Source organism: Rhinichthys klamathensis, unplaced genomic scaffold, assembly GCF_029890125.1.
Source record: "Rhinichthys klamathensis goyatoka isolate OS25496 unplaced genomic scaffold, OSU_Roscu_1.1 h1tg000181l_1, whole genome shotgun sequence".
Classification (NCBI taxonomy): domain Eukaryota; kingdom Metazoa; phylum Chordata; class Actinopteri; order Cypriniformes; family Leuciscidae; genus Rhinichthys; species Rhinichthys klamathensis.
In genome coordinates this window covers 3,537,689-3,554,919 of record NW_026606709.1, presented here as the reverse complement: position 1 = coordinate 3,554,919, position 17,231 = coordinate 3,537,689, and the positions used below count along the sequence as shown (strand labels likewise).

Below are 17,231 nucleotides of genomic sequence, written 5' to 3'. Positions count from 1 at the left end.
CCATGCTTTCATCTTTGTTTCTTTCACAGATGCCTTTTATAGAATTTATTGCTCCAGACCGAGATGCTCTGTCTATAAAAATCCATTATAAAAAGATGAATTATTACATGTTTAAAACGACGATGATCTTACCAAAGAGTGGCATAAATATAATAATAATATTTTTCCACATTATATAGATGTGACAATGCTCCAAAATTAAACATTGATTTCCCCACATTCATCTGCTAAAAAATAAAGTTTGAAGTTTATTTATACCTAAACTGTGTGAATTACTATCAAGCACAAAGAGTTGAGTGTACTGTAGGGTAAGTAATTCTAGAAAATATGAATTTGATTTGATTATTTTAATACCATCCCCCACCACCAATTTAATTTTACCTGAAATATATACTGTATAAACAAATAGGAAATATTTTATTTTAAAACAGCAAACAAGTTTGAAAAATAATCAACAAATACATAAAAACATAAGTTGACATTGAAAACAAAAATAAAACTCAAAACTTTTTTATATTCGAATACATACACTTTTACCACTTAATCCTGTTAATGCACATGATATATTAAACTATATATTAAAAATAATATAAGATTGATTAAATAACTAAATAGCAGTAGAATATTATGACTGAAGTAGGAGCAACACAGTGATTCACTTAATACAGTTTGGGAAAGTTTTTAGATTCACTAAAAAGAACCGGATCATAACCATCATTACTTTGGGAATCAGACTACATTAGTCGCTCTGTTTGTTTCTGATTCAAACATGTTAGTACATTAATACACGAATGTAGTTATGTATACAGTTTTAAACTTAAAGATTAAAAAAAAAAAAAAATCACCAAAATGACCGAAACACTGTCACTGGTAATTCATGGTAATGTCCTAGCAAATACAACAACCAGTTTAGTTAAACATTTTTGTAACTTTTATTTTAAGTGTACGTGACATCCACTCCAGCAATGTATGCAAGACTAAATGCTTGCTAAATAAAGATCAGGCAGGTTCAAAGTAAAATAAATGCTGAAAGCAAAAGACACCTTCAAGAAAAGAAAAAAATGAAATTTTATCAATGTTAAATATCTGTTTACATAACCCAGCTAGGTTACAACATAAAAACTTTGCACTGTTATTTCAATTGACTTAATAAATTAATATTTTACAGTAAACATGGAGGGCATTAATGCACAGCAGCATATGGTGAACCATGTTATATTATAACATACAGTAGCATGTTTTAATTCACATGTATAAAAACAACTAAACAACACGTAAAACACCAAATGAATGAACGGCTCTAAAAATAAGTGACAAGACAAACGAAAATGGATGTTGATGCATAGCATCTGCTCGCTGTCTTTAATTCTTTATGTGGGACTGTATTAATGTTCTCCAAACTAGGAGTTTTTGAAAAAGGCTTCCTCCAATACCTCTGTGAATTTGTCCTTCGTCTGTTGACGAAAGCCACTGTACCACTCCAGCAGTCTCATCCTCCTCTCTGTTTTTTCTTTCTGGTTCATCCCTCTCTCCCTCTCCAGGATGGCAGGCAGCTCCCTCCAGTCCTTGAGGAAGATGAAGGGTGCTCCTGCATCTTTAAGCAGTCGGAGCGGGGACCGGTTACCAACTGCACAGGCCCCCGGAGTGAGGACGTCCTCCACCACGGGCACAGAGCCATAGGCACAGGCTTCGTAGATGCGGTAGCACTCTGTGTTCACTCCCACCGGACAAAGAGTGAGGTCACTTTGTGCTAACGCCATCTGGTACTGTCTGGAGGTGTCTGCAGTCTCTTGAGGAAGCCACCTGATGACACAAAATGATAGAAGTATAAAAAAAACTTGCACAATTTAGAAATGTTTGGGATATTATTTATTGAAGAAATTTAAGGATTTATGGGCAAAACAGAAACATTATAAAAATGTGTATTGGCAAAAAAAAAAACAATTATTAACTGATCATCTGACATAAATATAATGCTCACCAAGGCTGCATTTATTTGATCAAAAATACAGCAAAAACAGTAATAATGTGAATGTATTATTACAATTTCATATTTTATTATATAGTTCAGAATGTCATTTATTTCTGTGATGGAGAGCTGTATTTTCAGCATCATTACTCCACTCTTCAGTGTCACATGATCCTTCAGAAATCATTCTAATATGCTGATTTGCTGCTCAAGAAACATTAATCAGTTGAAAACAGTTGCTTCATACTTTTGTGGAAACAGTAACAATTTTTTTTCCCGGATTTTATTGATGAATAGAAAGTTCAAAAGAACAGCATTTATTTGAAATAGTCATTTTTTGTAACATTATAAATATCTTTTGATCAATTTAATATATCCTTTCTGAATTAAATTAATCATTTCTTTCTTTTAAAATCTTACTGGCTATGAACTTTTTAATGGTAGCGTAAGTATTTTACAACTTCACTTATCCGCCAATTTTGTGAATGCAAATGATATAAAATCAGACTGATGAAATTTTCCCAGAAATACGTACTTCTCTCTAACATGCATGAGGCAATCTTTCTCCATGCCGCTCTGCTTTAGGACGCCCATCAGAGTTTCCCTGGATGAGTTTTTGTAGATAGTCCCAAGAAAGTTGCAGAGGTATGGTCTTACAGTTTTCACCATCTGACCGCTAAGTGTGACTACTGGGAAATGCCTGTATCTGCAGAGAAAGAAAAAGCACATTATAAACAAATAAACTGAAGTTAATTGAAATTATATACAAGTATAACATAAAAATATTACAGAAAGTCCTCTTTCAAATATAATAAAATATTAAATAAAAGTAATTATAAAAAAATACACTAAGCGCTTACGTGGCAACACCCAGGGGCCACTGAAAGATGTCTTTATCGTTGACCCAAAGACTGTCGTACACAAGAAAGAGCAGGTCCACAAACCCGCCGTGCCTCTTAAGGTAAGGACTGATCCAGTCATTATTACACCGCTCGTTGCCCAAAAGGACTACAGCAACCCGAGAGACAGTGCGGGCCTGCACCAGACCCTGGACATGCTGGAGCCACTGGATGGAGTAGGAGATTTTCTGCTGCTCACGGCCATTCAAAACCAACACCACACTGTCTGTGTCCAGAGAAACATGCCCTTGGACCACTGCTGGCCCTGTGTAGAAACTGAGGACAGATTATGATTAAAGAGATTAAAGAATTGTGGTTTCTGAAAATGCAAAACAATGCTTTACTTACAATAAAAATATATATAATTATAAATTTTGTATTTAATCTGTCTTTAAGTAAAATTTCTGTATTGATATTGAAGGGTATGAGGTCAAAACAGACACATTATGAGAATGTGTACTACTGACTAAAAAATGTTAATACATTCTTATTAACTGATTAGCTAACATAACTTATACTACCACCGCTCAAAAGTTTGGGGGCGCTAAGATTTTTTTTATGATTTTTGAGAGAGGCCTCTTGTGTATTGTGTCTCTAAGCTTGTTGTTTCTGTCAAAGAATAAATAATTGAGAATTTTTATCTCACAATTCGGACTTTCTTGCAATTGCAAGTTTGTACCTCACAATTCAGACTTTATAACTCGCAATTCCAAGTTTACATCTCACATTTCTGAGGGGAAAAAAGGTCAGAATCGCGAGATAGAAAATCGGAATTTGGAGAAATAAAGTCTGAATTGTGAGTTATAAACTAGCAATTGCGGGAAAAAAAGTATTGTGAGTTGTATTTTTCTCTTATCAAGCTTCCATACTCATGCTCACCAAAGCTGAACTTATTTAAAGGGGTCGTGACATGAGAAATCGAATTTGCCATGATCTTTTGACATATAAGAGGCCTTTGTTTGTACCATTAAAACATCCGGCAAGTTTCATAGTTTAAATGTCATTGTCCTCCTCATTATAAACAAAGCATATATTTAATCAAGCTCCAAAAATGTCTCGTTTTGATATTGCGGGATCTGTAATGTCACATAGGCAAATACATTTGCAAATGACTGGTTTTAAAGCAAAACATCAATGAATAGTTTTATATAATCGCACAATAGGCCCCAACCACTGGCATTACACTGAATGCAAGCGTTGCGTCATCCCGCCTCAAAAGCAAACGGAACCCATTATAATCACTGACACTGTCTACACTGGATACAGTTTACAGATGCGTGTTCAGTTCCTGACATACCCCACACACTTGAGTCTGTCGACACGACAAAAGGACAAATGGAAGAGTGAAAGAATGTTCGCTTTGACGCGTCCAGTTTAAACAGCTCATTTGTGCTTTTGTACCGACTTCGGAAGGATCCCAGTGTCGGAAACATAAATGGTTTATTTTAGTGGCGTCCCGGATCGCGTTGAAGGAATGTTTGTTTGTTCAGAGCCTTTTGTTTTGTAAACGAGGAACAGTGTAATGGAGAGTTCGCAAAGAAACTTTTGTTGAAAGATGAAGCAGTCAGCTGTATTGTATCTGACAGCAGCTGCATCACAAACCCCAAGTAAATGATTTCTTTATACTTTGTCTGTAAATGATGGTTTTACATGGATAATGTTTTTAAAATACTTACTCATGACGTGCAATAGCGAGTGGGCGTTGATTTCAATGATGTTAGCCAATCATAAAAGTGGCCGTTTACTGACAAGCCCTAAAGGTGCCGCACTTAAAAACTGATCATTTCAGACAAAGGTTTAGAATGAAGGTTGAAAATAATTGTTTTTCTGCATGTATATTTGTTTGTTTTTCTGTGCAAAAAAAAAAACATTATTAACATTATAAGTAAACCTCAAGGAATATATTAAAATAATAACAAAAATCCATGACCCCTTTAATAAAATTAAATGCTGTAAAAAAACAGCAATATTGTGAACTAATATTAGGATTTTTTTCTATTTTAATAATTTTACATTTTAATTAATTCCTGTGATGGCAAAGCTGAATTTCAGTATTTTCATTTGAATTTTAGAACAGCATTTATTTGAAATAGGAATCGTTTGCAACATTATAAAAGTCTTTACTGTCGCATTTGATCAATTTAATGCATGAATACCTGAAATTGATCTTCCCAGACTGAATCTCTCCTTCTCTCCATTGGCTGGATTTGTCCGCTGGGATAAGAGGCCCTTCTAAAATATGTTCCCACAAATAAAGTCCTATGAAAATGTGAAGAAGGGACAATATTTAATAATTATGTTCTCTAATAATGCAAAAATAATAATAATAATAACATATATATATATACATACATACATAAATATACAGTATATCAAGACACAACAAGAAATGCAATGATCTTTGGAACCAACAAACATATTACACTTGCCAATGGCTGCTTTGCCCCAGATCTGAACTTTATATGTTTTTGGCCTGATTTTAGCAACATGATCTTGATATGATCTGAAGGCATTTCTTCGTTTTTGCAGAACTAATGAGTGTGCACGCTCATCCTCTTCCCATGGGTTCCACTCTTCCTCTCCTGCTTTTCCATTATCTGGAAACACACGAAGTTACATTTTATTAAACAAATCTATTGTTTACATGCGATCATAAATGTATATGCTTTTATTGCATGTACGCTATATTACATTGTTTTTCTATTATAACAAACCCATTAGATTATGCTGGTTATGATTTATTATCTTACCTAAAATCACAGTGCCCTTTTTCACTACTCGATGAACGCGAGAAATAACCCTCTTGCTGAAAAACACATTATACGCGGCGTACAGTGAAAATATCGCATAAGCCAAAACAACTATGATCGCTATTTTCCGGCGAAAGAATCTCATGTTTGATTTTCAGGTGACCATCCTGCGGATACCGACCAGTGTGTACGAGAAATGTTCAGTTTTTGAAAGAAATTGTTCACGTTAGAACGATTCGTTCACGAAGATTCATTCAGCGGGATAGCTGGTGGGTGAGCTGAGAAAATTTGGATGAAACACTAAAACTGTTCGAATGAACCGATTCGCACAATTGAGTCCAACGTCTCGTCACTACTGTTTACATTTTCCCGAGACTGCCTTGTACTTGCCTGTTCGAAATGACAACATTATCAAAAAAGTTTAAACATTTTAACAAATACTGTGAAAACTACATGCAGCACTAATTAAAATATGTATTGTATTTACCATTTAAATAGCTTAATTGAAGGATTTGTTTTATAATTTCTGTATTACAATGCGCTTTCCGTTCAGTCAATCTCCGGTCGACTATGACGTGCTTGAAGGAGGAGCTTCCGCTGTTCAAGCTCTCTCTCTTCAGAGGTCGGTGTGACCGTACGAGTTGTCAGGATCCTTCCTAACTAGTCAAAAATGATGTCCCTGGTCGCTCGTTTGGGGACTTTGTCCCCTTACCTGCAGGCTTGTGGTCCGCTGAAAACATTAGTACCCGGAGCAGTGAACAAAGAAGTGCTGATGAAGTGTGCTGCGAGCGGTAGGTGATCATATAACGTGGTCATGTTAGTTAACAGGCTGGTCAGACTCTTCACATTCGGTCATGACATCCGAAATAATGTTATAAACGTAAAAGGTCTAAATAAGATGGCTCCTTCTAATACAACAATTAATACACAATTCATTATGTGTGTGTATATAAACTGTATGTATGTGTGTACATATACTGTATGTATATATATATATATATACACACACATGCATAATATATATATATATATATATATATATATATATATACACAGTACACATACATTATATATATATATATATATATATATATATATATATATGTGTGTGTGTGTGTATGTGTTATATATAAATTATAAATCTAACTGATGCAGTGTGCAGCTAATATTTATTTATTTTAAACAATCATGTCAGGTATCCATGGCCATATTCTAGAATGACAATGCCAAGATTCATCTGGCTCAAATTGTGAAGGAATGGTTCAGGGAGCATGAGGAATCATTTTCACACATTTGCCACCACAGAGTCCTGACCTTAACCCCATTGAAAGTCTTTGGGATGTGCTGAAGTAGACTTTACTGTCCCACTGTCAATACAAGATCTCAGACCAAAATGAATGCAACTCTTGATGAATGTTAGGGACTGGCAGCCGCAGTCACCGTTCACTTTCATTGGATCTTTTCTTCCATTCAATGAAAGTTAACATCTCTTATGTTAAACAGAAGAAAGAAAGATGTTTTAGTGTAACAATCCCTTTTAAGTGTGTCCAATGACTATTGTTTTATCTCCTTTTAGGCCATTTTGGAGCACGTCTCGCTCACACAGACATCAAAATCCCTGACTTCTCTGACTATCGGCGTGCTGAGGTGTTGGATCCTAAGGCGTCCTCTCAGGAGAGCAGTGAAACTAGACGGTCCTTCTCTTACTTGGTGACCGGAGCCACTGCTGTGTTGGGTGTCTATACTGCCAAGACGGTTGTGACCCAATTCATTTCCTCAATGAGTGCCTCTGCTGACGTCCTGGCCCTGTCCAAAATCGAGGTCAAGCTGTCTGATATCCCAGAAGGGAAAAACATGACCTTCAAGTGGAGAGGCAAGCCTCTGTTTGTTCGTCACAGAACAGAGAAGGAGATCGCAGCTGAGGAGAGTGTAGACCTTTCGGAGCTCCGAGACCCCCAGCATGACAAAGATCGCGTCAGCAACCCCACCTGGGTCATCGTTATTGGTGTCTGCACTCATCTCGGCTGTGTCCCAATCGCAAATGCCGGTGATTACGGCGGGTACTACTGCCCCTGCCATGGGTCACATTACGATGCTTCAGGAAGGATCAGAAAAGGTCCCGCACCTCTCAACTTGGAGGTGCCTTATTATGAATTCCCTGATGAGGAAACTGTAATTGTTGGATAGGATAAACAATGGACATTTTCTCTGTATGCTTTTAATCTGTCTGGCCAAATCTAACTATTAATAAATATATATTTTAAAGCAACCAAAATCTATGTTTTTGAGTCTTTTGACTAGGCATGCAAGTATTGGTTACAAATTAACAAACAGATTTCTGTCAGAGTCAGACCAAAACAAATTTAATTAAATAACTTTAAAAAGGCATTCATTCAATAATATAATTTCCATATGTTCCATAATGCACACTCCTAAGTGTTCTAAAAATAAACCACACAATATGCCCGTATCATTTCAAAGAACAAACAGTGCTTGACAGATTTAAAAGTACTATATAAATTAAATAAAAACATGATTATATGCCAGTTTCAACTACAGTACCCAAGCATTCAGTCAAACAATCCCTATAACACATTTTTTTAATGTGTCTGGCTTAATCTATAAACTAATAAATATATATTTTAAAGCAGCTAGCATTATGTTAAGGCTTTTGACTGGGCATGCGAATATTGGTTACAAATTAACATGGAGGTCTATTAAACAAACAAAAAAGTGTAAATACATTTTTAAAAAGGCATTAATTCAACAATATCATCCACATATGCACAGTCTTCCTAAGTGTTCTGAAAATAAACTACACATTATGCCAGGAAATTATTTCATATACAGTGCTTGTCAGATTTGTCAGCTTGTCAGCATCCAATCAAACAACCCATATGACATGATTATAAAGTTTGAAATGTTTTTGGTTTTTGAGAAGATAGTGTCAGTCAACATAATGCACTTCAGCTTGAAGTTCCTTCTGTATATAGCTCAGAAGAGCAGCAGTTACCTGCTGCTGAAGTGTGGCATTTCCCATTACAAGGGCAGTCAGCTGTGCAACATCAGTCCAGGTTATTGAGCCTAAGACAGCTGCAATATCCTGACAGAGTCTGTGCTGCTGGTCTGGTGTCAGTTCCATGATAACCTGGGGAAGAGGTTTAAATTGTCCGCTTGTCATCCAGCATCCAAGCAGTCCTCCAACAGCCCCGCCTTAAAAACACAAAGGTACAGGTAAGAAAAACATCACATACTATATATATATGAGGTTTACACCTGTACTAAAAGCATTAATGTACTTGCCCACTGCAATTCCCAGAGGACCGCCTATTAAGCCTCCTGCAAAAGCAAGACCACCAGCTGCCGCTGCTCCTTTTCCAGACTGCTTCACTGCGGTTTTCACTTGTTGATTTGCGGATAGTTCACAACACAGTTTCATTACGTCATCAACACGTGGCGGCATCTTGCTTGGAAAGATTACAGTGTAACTCTAACGTGAATGACCAATGAAAACTTTAGAATCGGCTGCAGGGCGGGATATCCACTGAAGTGGTTTGGGAGAAAAAAAAAATCACGCAAAACAAATAAGTGTGACTACATATTAAAATCCATTATAAAATGCGTTATATTGTCATATACATACATACATACATAGAGAGAGGGAGAGAGGGAGAGAGGGAGAGGGGAGGGGGGGAGGGATAGAATAGAGCATTACACTTTACTGTATAAAACGTTGTCTAAAGGACACATACATAAATAAATTAAGTGCTGTACACTCACCGTCAAAAGCAACTTTTCGATTCCCTAATGAAAGTATATAACCGACACTGGCATCAACCTTTTATTTATCTGGTGACCAACGTCAAACTATCAAACACCAACGAGCGATAGGTCATGATTTTTTTAAGTGTGAAGCTAAGCTAGAAATACATTTTTCAAAATAAAACACCTTCCCAGATTGTATGCAAAAAATGTATGCCAAGTTTTAAAAGTTAGAATATTACAATACACGTTAAATTGAGATTTAATTTAAACAGCGAACTCTGCTTGTCCTTTAACTTACCAGTGAATGAAAAGAAATGCATATACGATATATTTAAATATTTATACACATTTAGATATTTAATTTTGGGTAATCAGAACGTTTTTATTTATTTGGTTATTTTTATTTTTATTTTATTTTTATAAACTCAGCAAAAAAATATATACATTTTCATGTTGATCTAAATGTTACTTTTAGCTGATGACGGGATGTTCTCTTATTTTGAAAAGTTTCTTGATCGGTTCGTTTTTTTAAAACATCACACAGTCAACAATTTCTGTTTTCACATAAATAATTGCACTGAGCTAATGACTGACCTGTATTGCTGATCAAGATTGAATTATTCCGTGATATATCTAACTTTGATGTTATATAAGTATAAGTACACTGTTCCGCCATCTACTTCCTAAACGTGCCCGGACATGTCTAGCAAAATTTGACTTTTAAATGGAGCTCATCATCATCTCCGCAGAGGCAATGATTGGATGTTTCCTGCATGCAGCAGCTCACAACAGATGCTCTGCAAAGAAAACAGCTGATGCTTGGACATCATGACAGTGCTGGAGACTGAAACTGCTGCTTTTGCTGGAATGAGTGAAAACCTGTGGTTGGAGAAAGCCTGCTCTATCCTTATTCCTGCTTTACCATTATGGATCATTGAATATGCATGGACTAAACAGATGATGGAGGTCTTAGAAGGTGTTTCTTACAATGTCTTTTTTTTATTACCCACACAAATCTGCATGTTAAAAACCTGTAATTTATATCAAATTATGATATTGATAAGTGTATAATGTATTGAATCAATGTCTTTGCAGTGTAAATACACTGCTTTATTTTTATCATAAATTGACTGCACAGTTGGTGCAAATGCTACAAAAATAATAGATCTAACTGAATCAAGTTTAAAATGAATGAATGGGTAGGCTTGTCACAATCAAGAATTTTGTTCTGACGATTAATTGACAGTGTAAGTACATACAGAATCAAATATTACTTAATATAATAAAATATAATAAAGTGGGCTCGTTTACCTTAATCCTGTTAACACCCAGATATCAAATGTACCCAGAACCGATTTGATTCTGGGCCAAATCTGGTTGAGTTTCTGCAAATTTGTCCCACTGACCACATTGAAATACGGCAGACCAAAGAAGCAGACCAAAACTTACCCACATTGTCTTCCATGTCCCCAGAAATCAACCATAACTGGCCCCATTACAGTGGCAGAATAAAAGATGCATATTTAATTCTTTAAATATTATAATATTTAAAGAATGAATCATTTATAGTAACATATATAATGCAGTCTGATTAAACCCACAAAAGTTCATTTGGTATAAATATCTTTGTGTACTATATAAATTATTTTATTCTTTCACTGGAAAAGGAGACATGATATTGTGCATTTTTATGGCATTTCTTGAAGCGCTTAAATTTCTTTGATTTGGATGTCAGAATGTGATTGAAATTTAAACTAGACAATTATTGAGGTTATCTCAAATAATTGCGATTAGGTCGAATAATCACGATCAGACGATTCATCAATAATCGAGACAGGCCTATGAATGGGAGATCTAATCAACTTTTACTTTTTTCAGTTCTAGGTCCTCCATTATGGCTAGAAGGTGACTGGCATCTTCTGACCCTTGAAGAGCCGTGCAGAATCCGTGTGGTAGCGGCAGAGGTCTGGAGGATCGTTCAAGCCCGAGACATCAAGCACTTTGAGAGAGTCATTGAGTTTTTAGATGTTACATACACACTTGTGCCACGACTAGTGACTCCCATCAAACACATGAAGATCATGTTTGGTCTGCAGACACTGGTGAGACTTTTTTTCTTTGATAACAAATATAAATCAACCCATCAGTTCACCCAAAAGTGATTATTTACTCACCCTTATGTTGTTCCAAACCTGTATGAGTTTCTTTCTTCTGTTGAACACAAAAGAAGATATTTTGAAGAATGTTGGTAACCAGACAGTTCACGTGCTCGCTTTCGGGTAAAGCTTTCCGTGACTGCACAACTGGGTTGTAGGTTGCCAGGTTGAGATGACAAACTGGTTGAAATTGTATATGGTGTGTGGATTGTGTGAATATAATGCATTTAATACAAGATCTGGCAACTGGTCAACATTAGACAAACATATTGGTCCGATTATTCATAAAGGAGTTTGGGCCATGCAAATTACGGGAGTTTCCCGGGAGAAATAACAAAGCGAGAGGGGTCCGGTAGATAGGGCTAAAAAACGGGAGAAACACGGGAAAAACGGGAGTGTTGACAGGTATGAGGTAGGGAACAACATAAGGGTGAGCATATTTTTGGGTGAACTGTGCCTTTAACTTGCTGTCATGTATATGTAGTTTTCAAATTGTATAAATATGAAGTTGTTTGCCTTTGCATAGCTGCATTACAATTCACAAGCTTTTTTTGTTTTGTTTTAGGCTGTCATGTGGATGTTGTGGAATGACCAGAGTACTGCTAAAATCTCTGACAAGATCAAAAACTTTTTCCCTAACAGCCTGCCCGAGTATCACAAATGTGTAAGTATAATGTTCCTCCACCAGGGGCCACCACAAATACATAAAAAGCCAAAGTGTGAAGTGTAATGGAAAAAAATGTCTTCAACATTTAAAATAGTTTTTAGGACTACTGGGCTTTTTAAGACGTTCCTTTGTTTTTTCTTAAATCATGCTTCTAGAGCCGCAGAAACATGGATCTGATGCAGAAAAACCAGAAGGATTTCAAGTCCTTTGCTCATTGTCTGGCAAGAGACAGGGACATGCGCGAGACTTATATTCGGGTTAGTGAAGATGGCCTGCTGTCTTAAAAAAATGTTATGAAATACTTTGAATGGCACATTACGTATATCAGCACTAGTTTGCATCAATTTCAGATCTTTAAATAAAATGTGACCATTTGAACTTTGCAGGATTTAATGGAGGAACAATACGGTGAACGGTATGCACAGAAACTGGAGGAGAGACTCTCACACTATTTGAGAGAGCTGGATAAAGTCCTACCACAACCTACACATATTGAACAGGTTAGTGTTTATGTACATTTGTATCTACAGTTGCGGCTTCTACTATTGAGTTGTTTTTAAGACGGGCATTGCTATTTTTTGTACTTATTTCTTTGTGCTATTATTTTTCTAAAAATAATAGTGCACAAATTGTTGCTGACATACAGGTGAAAAAAAAAATTCCAACCACTTACATACATCTGTAAAATATATTGGTTAAATATCAAGTCAGGGTTCCTGTGGGTCCTTGAAAAGTCTTGAAATTAGTTTGATAAAAAAAGGCATAAAGTGCCTTAAAAATCTTAAATTGTATAACAAAGTTATAATTTTAAAGGGTTCTTAACTTTGGGAATGTAAAAACACACTTTAAACTTTGGAATCAGCTGCTGAAAGTAGTAAAGCATAGATATTTCAAAATAAGAGTACCAATGCATTTTCGGGCTTGTAGTTAAAATTCCCACATTATGCTTTTTTTTTTTCTTTTTTTTTTTTTCAATATTATTGGTATCTGCCATTAACTTCAATGTAAACTCTTGTGGTTTCTCTTTGGGCTGCCTAAGTGCTTATCACAGGAAGGAAAGACTAAGAAAACTAATTTAACACACTTAAAATATAGATTTTACTAGTATCAGCCTAATAATCTGTTTATTGCCTTTCTTTAAATACATTATTATTGTATCTAATCTGTCCACATTTGCATATGAATGTGTCCAGGTATTGAAGCAGTCCCATCCGTATGGGAGGGGAGAGAAGATCCTGAAAAAATTACTTTCAAGGGATAGTGCGTCTCTAGCCACAGTTTTAAAGAGGCTCCTATATGGTGGTGAGGAATATGGTTTTGGCTTGGAAATTGTCATATCAGCTTTGAAAGTTTGAGTTTTTTTAATTTTCATTGGCATTTTCTCTATATTGCAGCTGTAACAACAAATCAGAGCCTTGATGATGACAGTATCACACCATCACCTTCAAACACTTGTGAGGAACCAAGGGACGATAAAGTTGTTAAACCATCCCATGATACCCTCCATGTAATTTTGAGGCCATCTCAGATCAGCTCAAAGGAGGAACGATTCTCACAAACCAGCACAAAAGAGCTCTTTAGTTCCCAAGGCTTGTGGCAGAATAGAAACACAGAAATCATTTTACCTCAGGAGGAAATTTGTAGTGATGGAGAAATTGTTACGTCCACACAGTTGTCAGGTTCGGAAATAAATCAGATTGACTTTAGCCAATCTCTTCTGGTGAAGAAGGACCTGATTCGGAGGCACAGACAGGCGAAGACTCAATCTGAACCAGAACAGAAGGAAGGTGAGGCTGGTTTTCCAGAGCAGATGTGCACCAGACATGGCAAAAAAATGAGGAGCATCCTTCAGGAATGTTCTGAAGAGCTTGATGGAGAAGCTGTACAGGCAGAATGCACTCCCACATCAACCCAAAGCACTCCACCTCTTTTCCCACACACACCAGAACCTCAAGCATCTTCAAACCAGCACCCGTTGTCCTCAAACCCTGATTCATCCTCTACGAACATTTCAATGTCTTACATGCAGCAGGTCAGTCTTACACCAGTGTCAAAGAAACCAGTTGTTCCTTCACCTTCTTCAGTCCACCAACAGTCCTCATCATCACCTCAGTCCACAGCTTCAAAGCAACTTGGCACCCCAAGAATCAATGCAGGACAGATGTTAGCTACTGTTGTCTTCACCGAACCAAGCAGAACCAGTGAACACAATCTGAAACTGTCCTTAGAGACTCAAAGCTTCCTCATGCAGTCCAAGTGGCTTCAACCTCAAGTGTGCCTTAATAGACTGAGCAAGGAAGAGTGCGCCAGAGCCAAAAATTCATACAGTTTAGAAAGAGAACAAGCGGCTGAACATGATCAATACGTGTTATTTGATGTAAATACACTGTATTCTGATTCATACTCTGAAGATTCAGACTCAACAGACTCTGATGACCCTGATTACAAGCCTAAAGGAAACTAAAACAGAGGACACCAAAGAAAAATTGCCAGTGAACGTGATCTTCATCATGTTTTGCAAATGCATAGGTACTCAAACATCTGTTTTAGCAGGTTCTCAAAAATCCATTTTTAGCAGATTATGTTTGAATGTTTGAAAAAAATTGAACTAGGGTTGGAGAAATACGTAGCTTTTTTACCTTTCCTCATACCTGAGTTCATCCTCTACGAACATTTCGATGTCTTACATGCAGCAGGTCAGTTTTTAACCAGTGTTCTCAAAGAAACCAGTTGCTCCTTCACCTTCAGTCCACCAACAGTCCTCATCATCACCCAAGAATCAATGCAGGACAGAGTTTACCTACTGTTGTCTTCACCGAACCAGTGAAAACATTCTAAAAAAAAATGTCCTAAGAGAGTCAAAGCTTCCTCATGCAGTCCAAGTGGCTTCAAACTCAAGTGTGCCTTAATAGACTGAGCCAGGAAGAGTGCGCCAGAGCCACAAATTCATACAGAACCCTTGACATTTTAGAAGGAGAAAAAGATGCAGAACGTCAATATGTCTTATTTGATGTAAATAAATACTGTATTCTGCTTCATACTCAGAAGATTCAGACTCAGCAGACTCTGATGACCCTAATTTCATGCCTAACTAAAACTTAGGTGCCAGTGATAACATGTTTTTCAGATGCGTAGGTACTCAAACATCGATTTTAGCAGGTTACGTCGGTTTACGTCATGAAGGTCAAAGTGTTTGCTTTAAAGCTATTGAGTGGCAATGCCAAAATATTTATATCCTGGTGACTCCTGTATGTTTTTCTTTTCTTTTCTTTGTGATTAGTCATTTGCCCTGATTGCCCTGAAGGTCCTATGAAGTGAGTATATCTAAAACCACATGGTTTCCCATGTGCTGTTGGTTTAGTGACGCATTTGGTGGGTCAAGGTTATCTCTGGATGGTGTTTCGATAGTGGATAGATGTTGACATGGTTCGTTGATTGACTTGGAAGGGTTGTGTAAGGACAAACATTTTGAAATATGATGCGAGTTAAGTGCACCCTTAATTCACTGCAAAAAAAAAAATGCTTTTCTTATCTAGTTTTTTCGTCTTGTTTCCAGTCCAAATATCTAAAAAATTCTTAGATTAAGATGCATTTACTATACAAGTAAAATGACAAGATATTATGTCTTGTTTTCTGAAAAAATCTAAAATTAAGTGAGTTTTTGCTTTAAACAAGCAAAATTATCTGCAAATGGGGTAAGAAATCCGTTTGGAATAATATTTTTTTTCTTAGCCCGTTGGCAGATAATTTTGCTTGTTTTAAGCAAAAACTCTCTTTATTTATTTATTTATTTATTTTTCAGAAAACAAGACATTACCTTATGCCGTTTTACTTAGCTAGTACATTTTTTGATATTTAGACTGGAATCAAGACAAAAATACTATGTAAAAAAAAAAGAAGAGCATTTTTTGCAGTGTTTACCTAGAATGTCATGGGTTGCGTTGACCGTACTTTCAATTTAGATGGCTCATCAGGGCAGATAAGTGTTTTAAGGTTTATCTTAGACTCACTAATTCAGTGTTGATGTGTACGTGTTTTCTTTTTTAATAGGTTGTTATGCCAAGTAAAAAAAAACATTAAAGAGAGTTGTGGGTTTAAAGTTCAAGGTTTTTGCAGTGTAAAACTGCCCATTCTAACGTTTGTTTACCTGCCTTAAATGTAAACTTCTTGCAAACTACTTTTCATGTCATTATTGCATCAGATAGCGCAGTCAGACATGCTGTCTAATTTACCATTTGAGGTAGATTAAAAAAGCATCTAATACCTGTGTTTTGGGAAATTATTGTTTAAGCTTGAAAGGGTTAAGTGAATCATCTAAGTGACAGCTTTTTCTTATTTATTTTCTAACCATATGACATTTTATTAAAGGGATAGTTCACCCAAAATGAAAATTTTGTCATTATTTACCTCATGTTCCAAACCCTTTTGACTTTGTTTACTTTATGTGAAACACAAAAATAAAATGTGATTGTCACTCTTTAGTTACACTGAATTGGAATTGGAGCTTTCCAAATGAACTGTGTTTTGAATGATTGATCGAGCTTACAAAACCAGTTTGTTGAAAAGATTCCAAACAAGTTGTTTTATCTTTTAACTACACATCGCATTAATAGAAAAACAAGACATAACACCAATGTGCTAAATGTTTATTGGAGCATTTGCATTATGGTGGGGGGTATAAAAAAAAACTTCACAAAGAAGTTTGATTTATCCATATTGGATAGCTGGCAAAAGGCTTTGCACATAATAATAATAATTTTAGCTGCATAATAGCGGAATGGTCTTAGTTGCAGTGTTGGCACTAATAAAACCACTCCAGCCCCCCTAAAAAATGTGGACTTGACTTATGTAAGACACATGTGGCAATCAGGCCCTTTCATTCTCATTACAGCTGTAGAGAATACTCTTCAAATGATTCTTGATGATATGAGAACATTATCGGGATTCTGAAAAATACTAGTGTTAAACCTATAAACTGGTATTTGTTTCTCACATTTGTAATTGACATAAATGCACCCTGGAAAC

At 36.2% G+C, this 17,231-nt stretch overlaps 4 protein-coding genes across 5 annotated transcripts; 2 read left to right on the top strand and 2 right to left on the bottom strand.

Annotated features, from left to right (window-relative positions):
• Positions 1 to 908: 908 nt before the first annotated feature.
• On the bottom strand, positions 909 to 5,873 carry rxylt1 (ribitol xylosyltransferase 1). Its single transcript, XM_056261310.1, has 6 exons — positions 5,619 to 5,873; positions 5,298 to 5,465; positions 5,025 to 5,127; positions 2,830 to 3,144; positions 2,505 to 2,675; positions 909 to 1,803 (listed from the first exon to the last, which is right to left on the bottom strand). Exons 1-6 carry the CDS (start codon positions 5,761 to 5,763, stop codon positions 1,401 to 1,403), a joined length of 1,305 nt encoding a protein of 434 aa, XP_056117285.1. The 5' UTR covers positions 5,764 to 5,873; the 3' UTR covers positions 909 to 1,400.
• Positions 5,874 to 6,248: 375 nt separating this feature from the next.
• Positions 6,249 to 7,893, top strand: LOC130094832 (cytochrome b-c1 complex subunit Rieske, mitochondrial-like). The gene is made up of 2 exons (XM_056261312.1): positions 6,249 to 6,409; positions 7,195 to 7,893. Exons 1-2 carry the CDS (start codon positions 6,289 to 6,291, stop codon positions 7,803 to 7,805), a joined length of 732 nt encoding a protein of 243 aa, XP_056117287.1. The 5' UTR covers positions 6,249 to 6,288; the 3' UTR covers positions 7,806 to 7,893.
• Positions 7,894 to 8,543: 650 nt separating this feature from the next.
• Positions 8,544 to 9,414, bottom strand: zgc:112052 (protein C19orf12 homolog). Its single transcript, XM_056261314.1, has 3 exons — positions 9,399 to 9,414; positions 8,922 to 9,106; positions 8,544 to 8,831 (listed from the first exon to the last, which is right to left on the bottom strand). Exons 2-3 carry the CDS (start codon positions 9,079 to 9,081, stop codon positions 8,566 to 8,568), a joined length of 426 nt encoding a protein of 141 aa, XP_056117289.1. The 5' UTR covers positions 9,082 to 9,106; positions 9,399 to 9,414; the 3' UTR covers positions 8,544 to 8,565.
• Positions 9,415 to 9,938: 524 nt separating this feature from the next.
• Positions 9,939 to 15,439, top strand: LOC130094826 (uncharacterized). Of its 2 annotated transcripts, XM_056261305.1 has the most exons (8): positions 9,939 to 10,359; positions 11,262 to 11,485; positions 12,105 to 12,203; positions 12,362 to 12,463; positions 12,593 to 12,706; positions 13,400 to 13,508; positions 13,601 to 14,281; positions 14,949 to 15,439. In XM_056261305.1, the coding sequence occupies exons 1-8, from the start codon at positions 10,212 to 10,214 to the stop codon at positions 15,113 to 15,115; spliced, it is 1,644 nt and encodes a 547-aa protein (XP_056117280.1). In that variant the 5' UTR covers positions 9,939 to 10,211; the 3' UTR covers positions 15,116 to 15,439. The 2 variants fall into 2 exon arrangements, with proteins under 2 accessions (XP_056117280.1, XP_056117279.1); XM_056261304.1 differs by lacking the exon at positions 14,949 to 15,439 and having other exon boundaries at positions 13,601 to 14,796.
• The last annotated feature ends 1,792 nt before the right edge of the window (positions 15,440 to 17,231 follow it).

What these genes read in the sequence shown, in the direction of transcription:
- LOC130094826 (XM_056261304.1), top strand. Translation starts at nt 10,212, where the DNA reads ATGACAGTGCTGGAGACTGAAACTGCTGCTTTTGCTGGAATGAGTGAA. An exon ending in TGTTTGGTCTGCAGACACTG is followed by an intron (nt 11,486 to 12,104) that starts GTGAGACTTTTT and finishes GTTTTGTTTTAG; the next exon opens with GCTGTCATGTGGATGTTGTG. An exon ending in AAAGAGGCTCCTATATGGTG is followed by an intron (nt 13,509 to 13,600) that starts GTGAGGAATATG and finishes TCTATATTGCAG; the next exon opens with CTGTAACAACAAATCAGAGC.
- rxylt1 (XM_056261310.1), bottom strand. Translation starts at nt 5,763, where the DNA reads ATGAGATTCTTTCGCCGGAAAATAGCGATCATAGTTGTTTTGGCTTAT. An exon ending in TCTGGGAAGATCAATTTCAG is followed by an intron (nt 3,145 to 5,024) that starts GTATTCATGCAT and finishes ATCTGTCCTCAG; the next exon opens with TTTCTACACAGGGCCAGCAG. An exon ending in CTCATGCATGTTAGAGAGAA is followed by an intron (nt 1,804 to 2,504) that starts GTACGTATTTCT and finishes TTGTGTCATCAG; the next exon opens with GTGGCTTCCTCAAGAGACTG.
- zgc:112052 (XM_056261314.1), bottom strand. Translation starts at nt 9,081, where the DNA reads ATGCCGCCACGTGTTGATGACGTAATGAAACTGTGTTGTGAACTATCC. An exon ending in TCCTCTGGGAATTGCAGTGG is followed by an intron (nt 8,832 to 8,921) that starts GCAAGTACATTA and finishes TGTGTTTTTAAG; the next exon opens with GCGGGGCTGTTGGAGGACTG.
- LOC130094832 (XM_056261312.1), top strand. Translation starts at nt 6,289, where the DNA reads ATGATGTCCCTGGTCGCTCGTTTGGGGACTTTGTCCCCTTACCTGCAG. An exon ending in GATGAAGTGTGCTGCGAGCG is followed by an intron (nt 6,410 to 7,194) that starts GTAGGTGATCAT and finishes ATCTCCTTTTAG; the next exon opens with GCCATTTTGGAGCACGTCTC.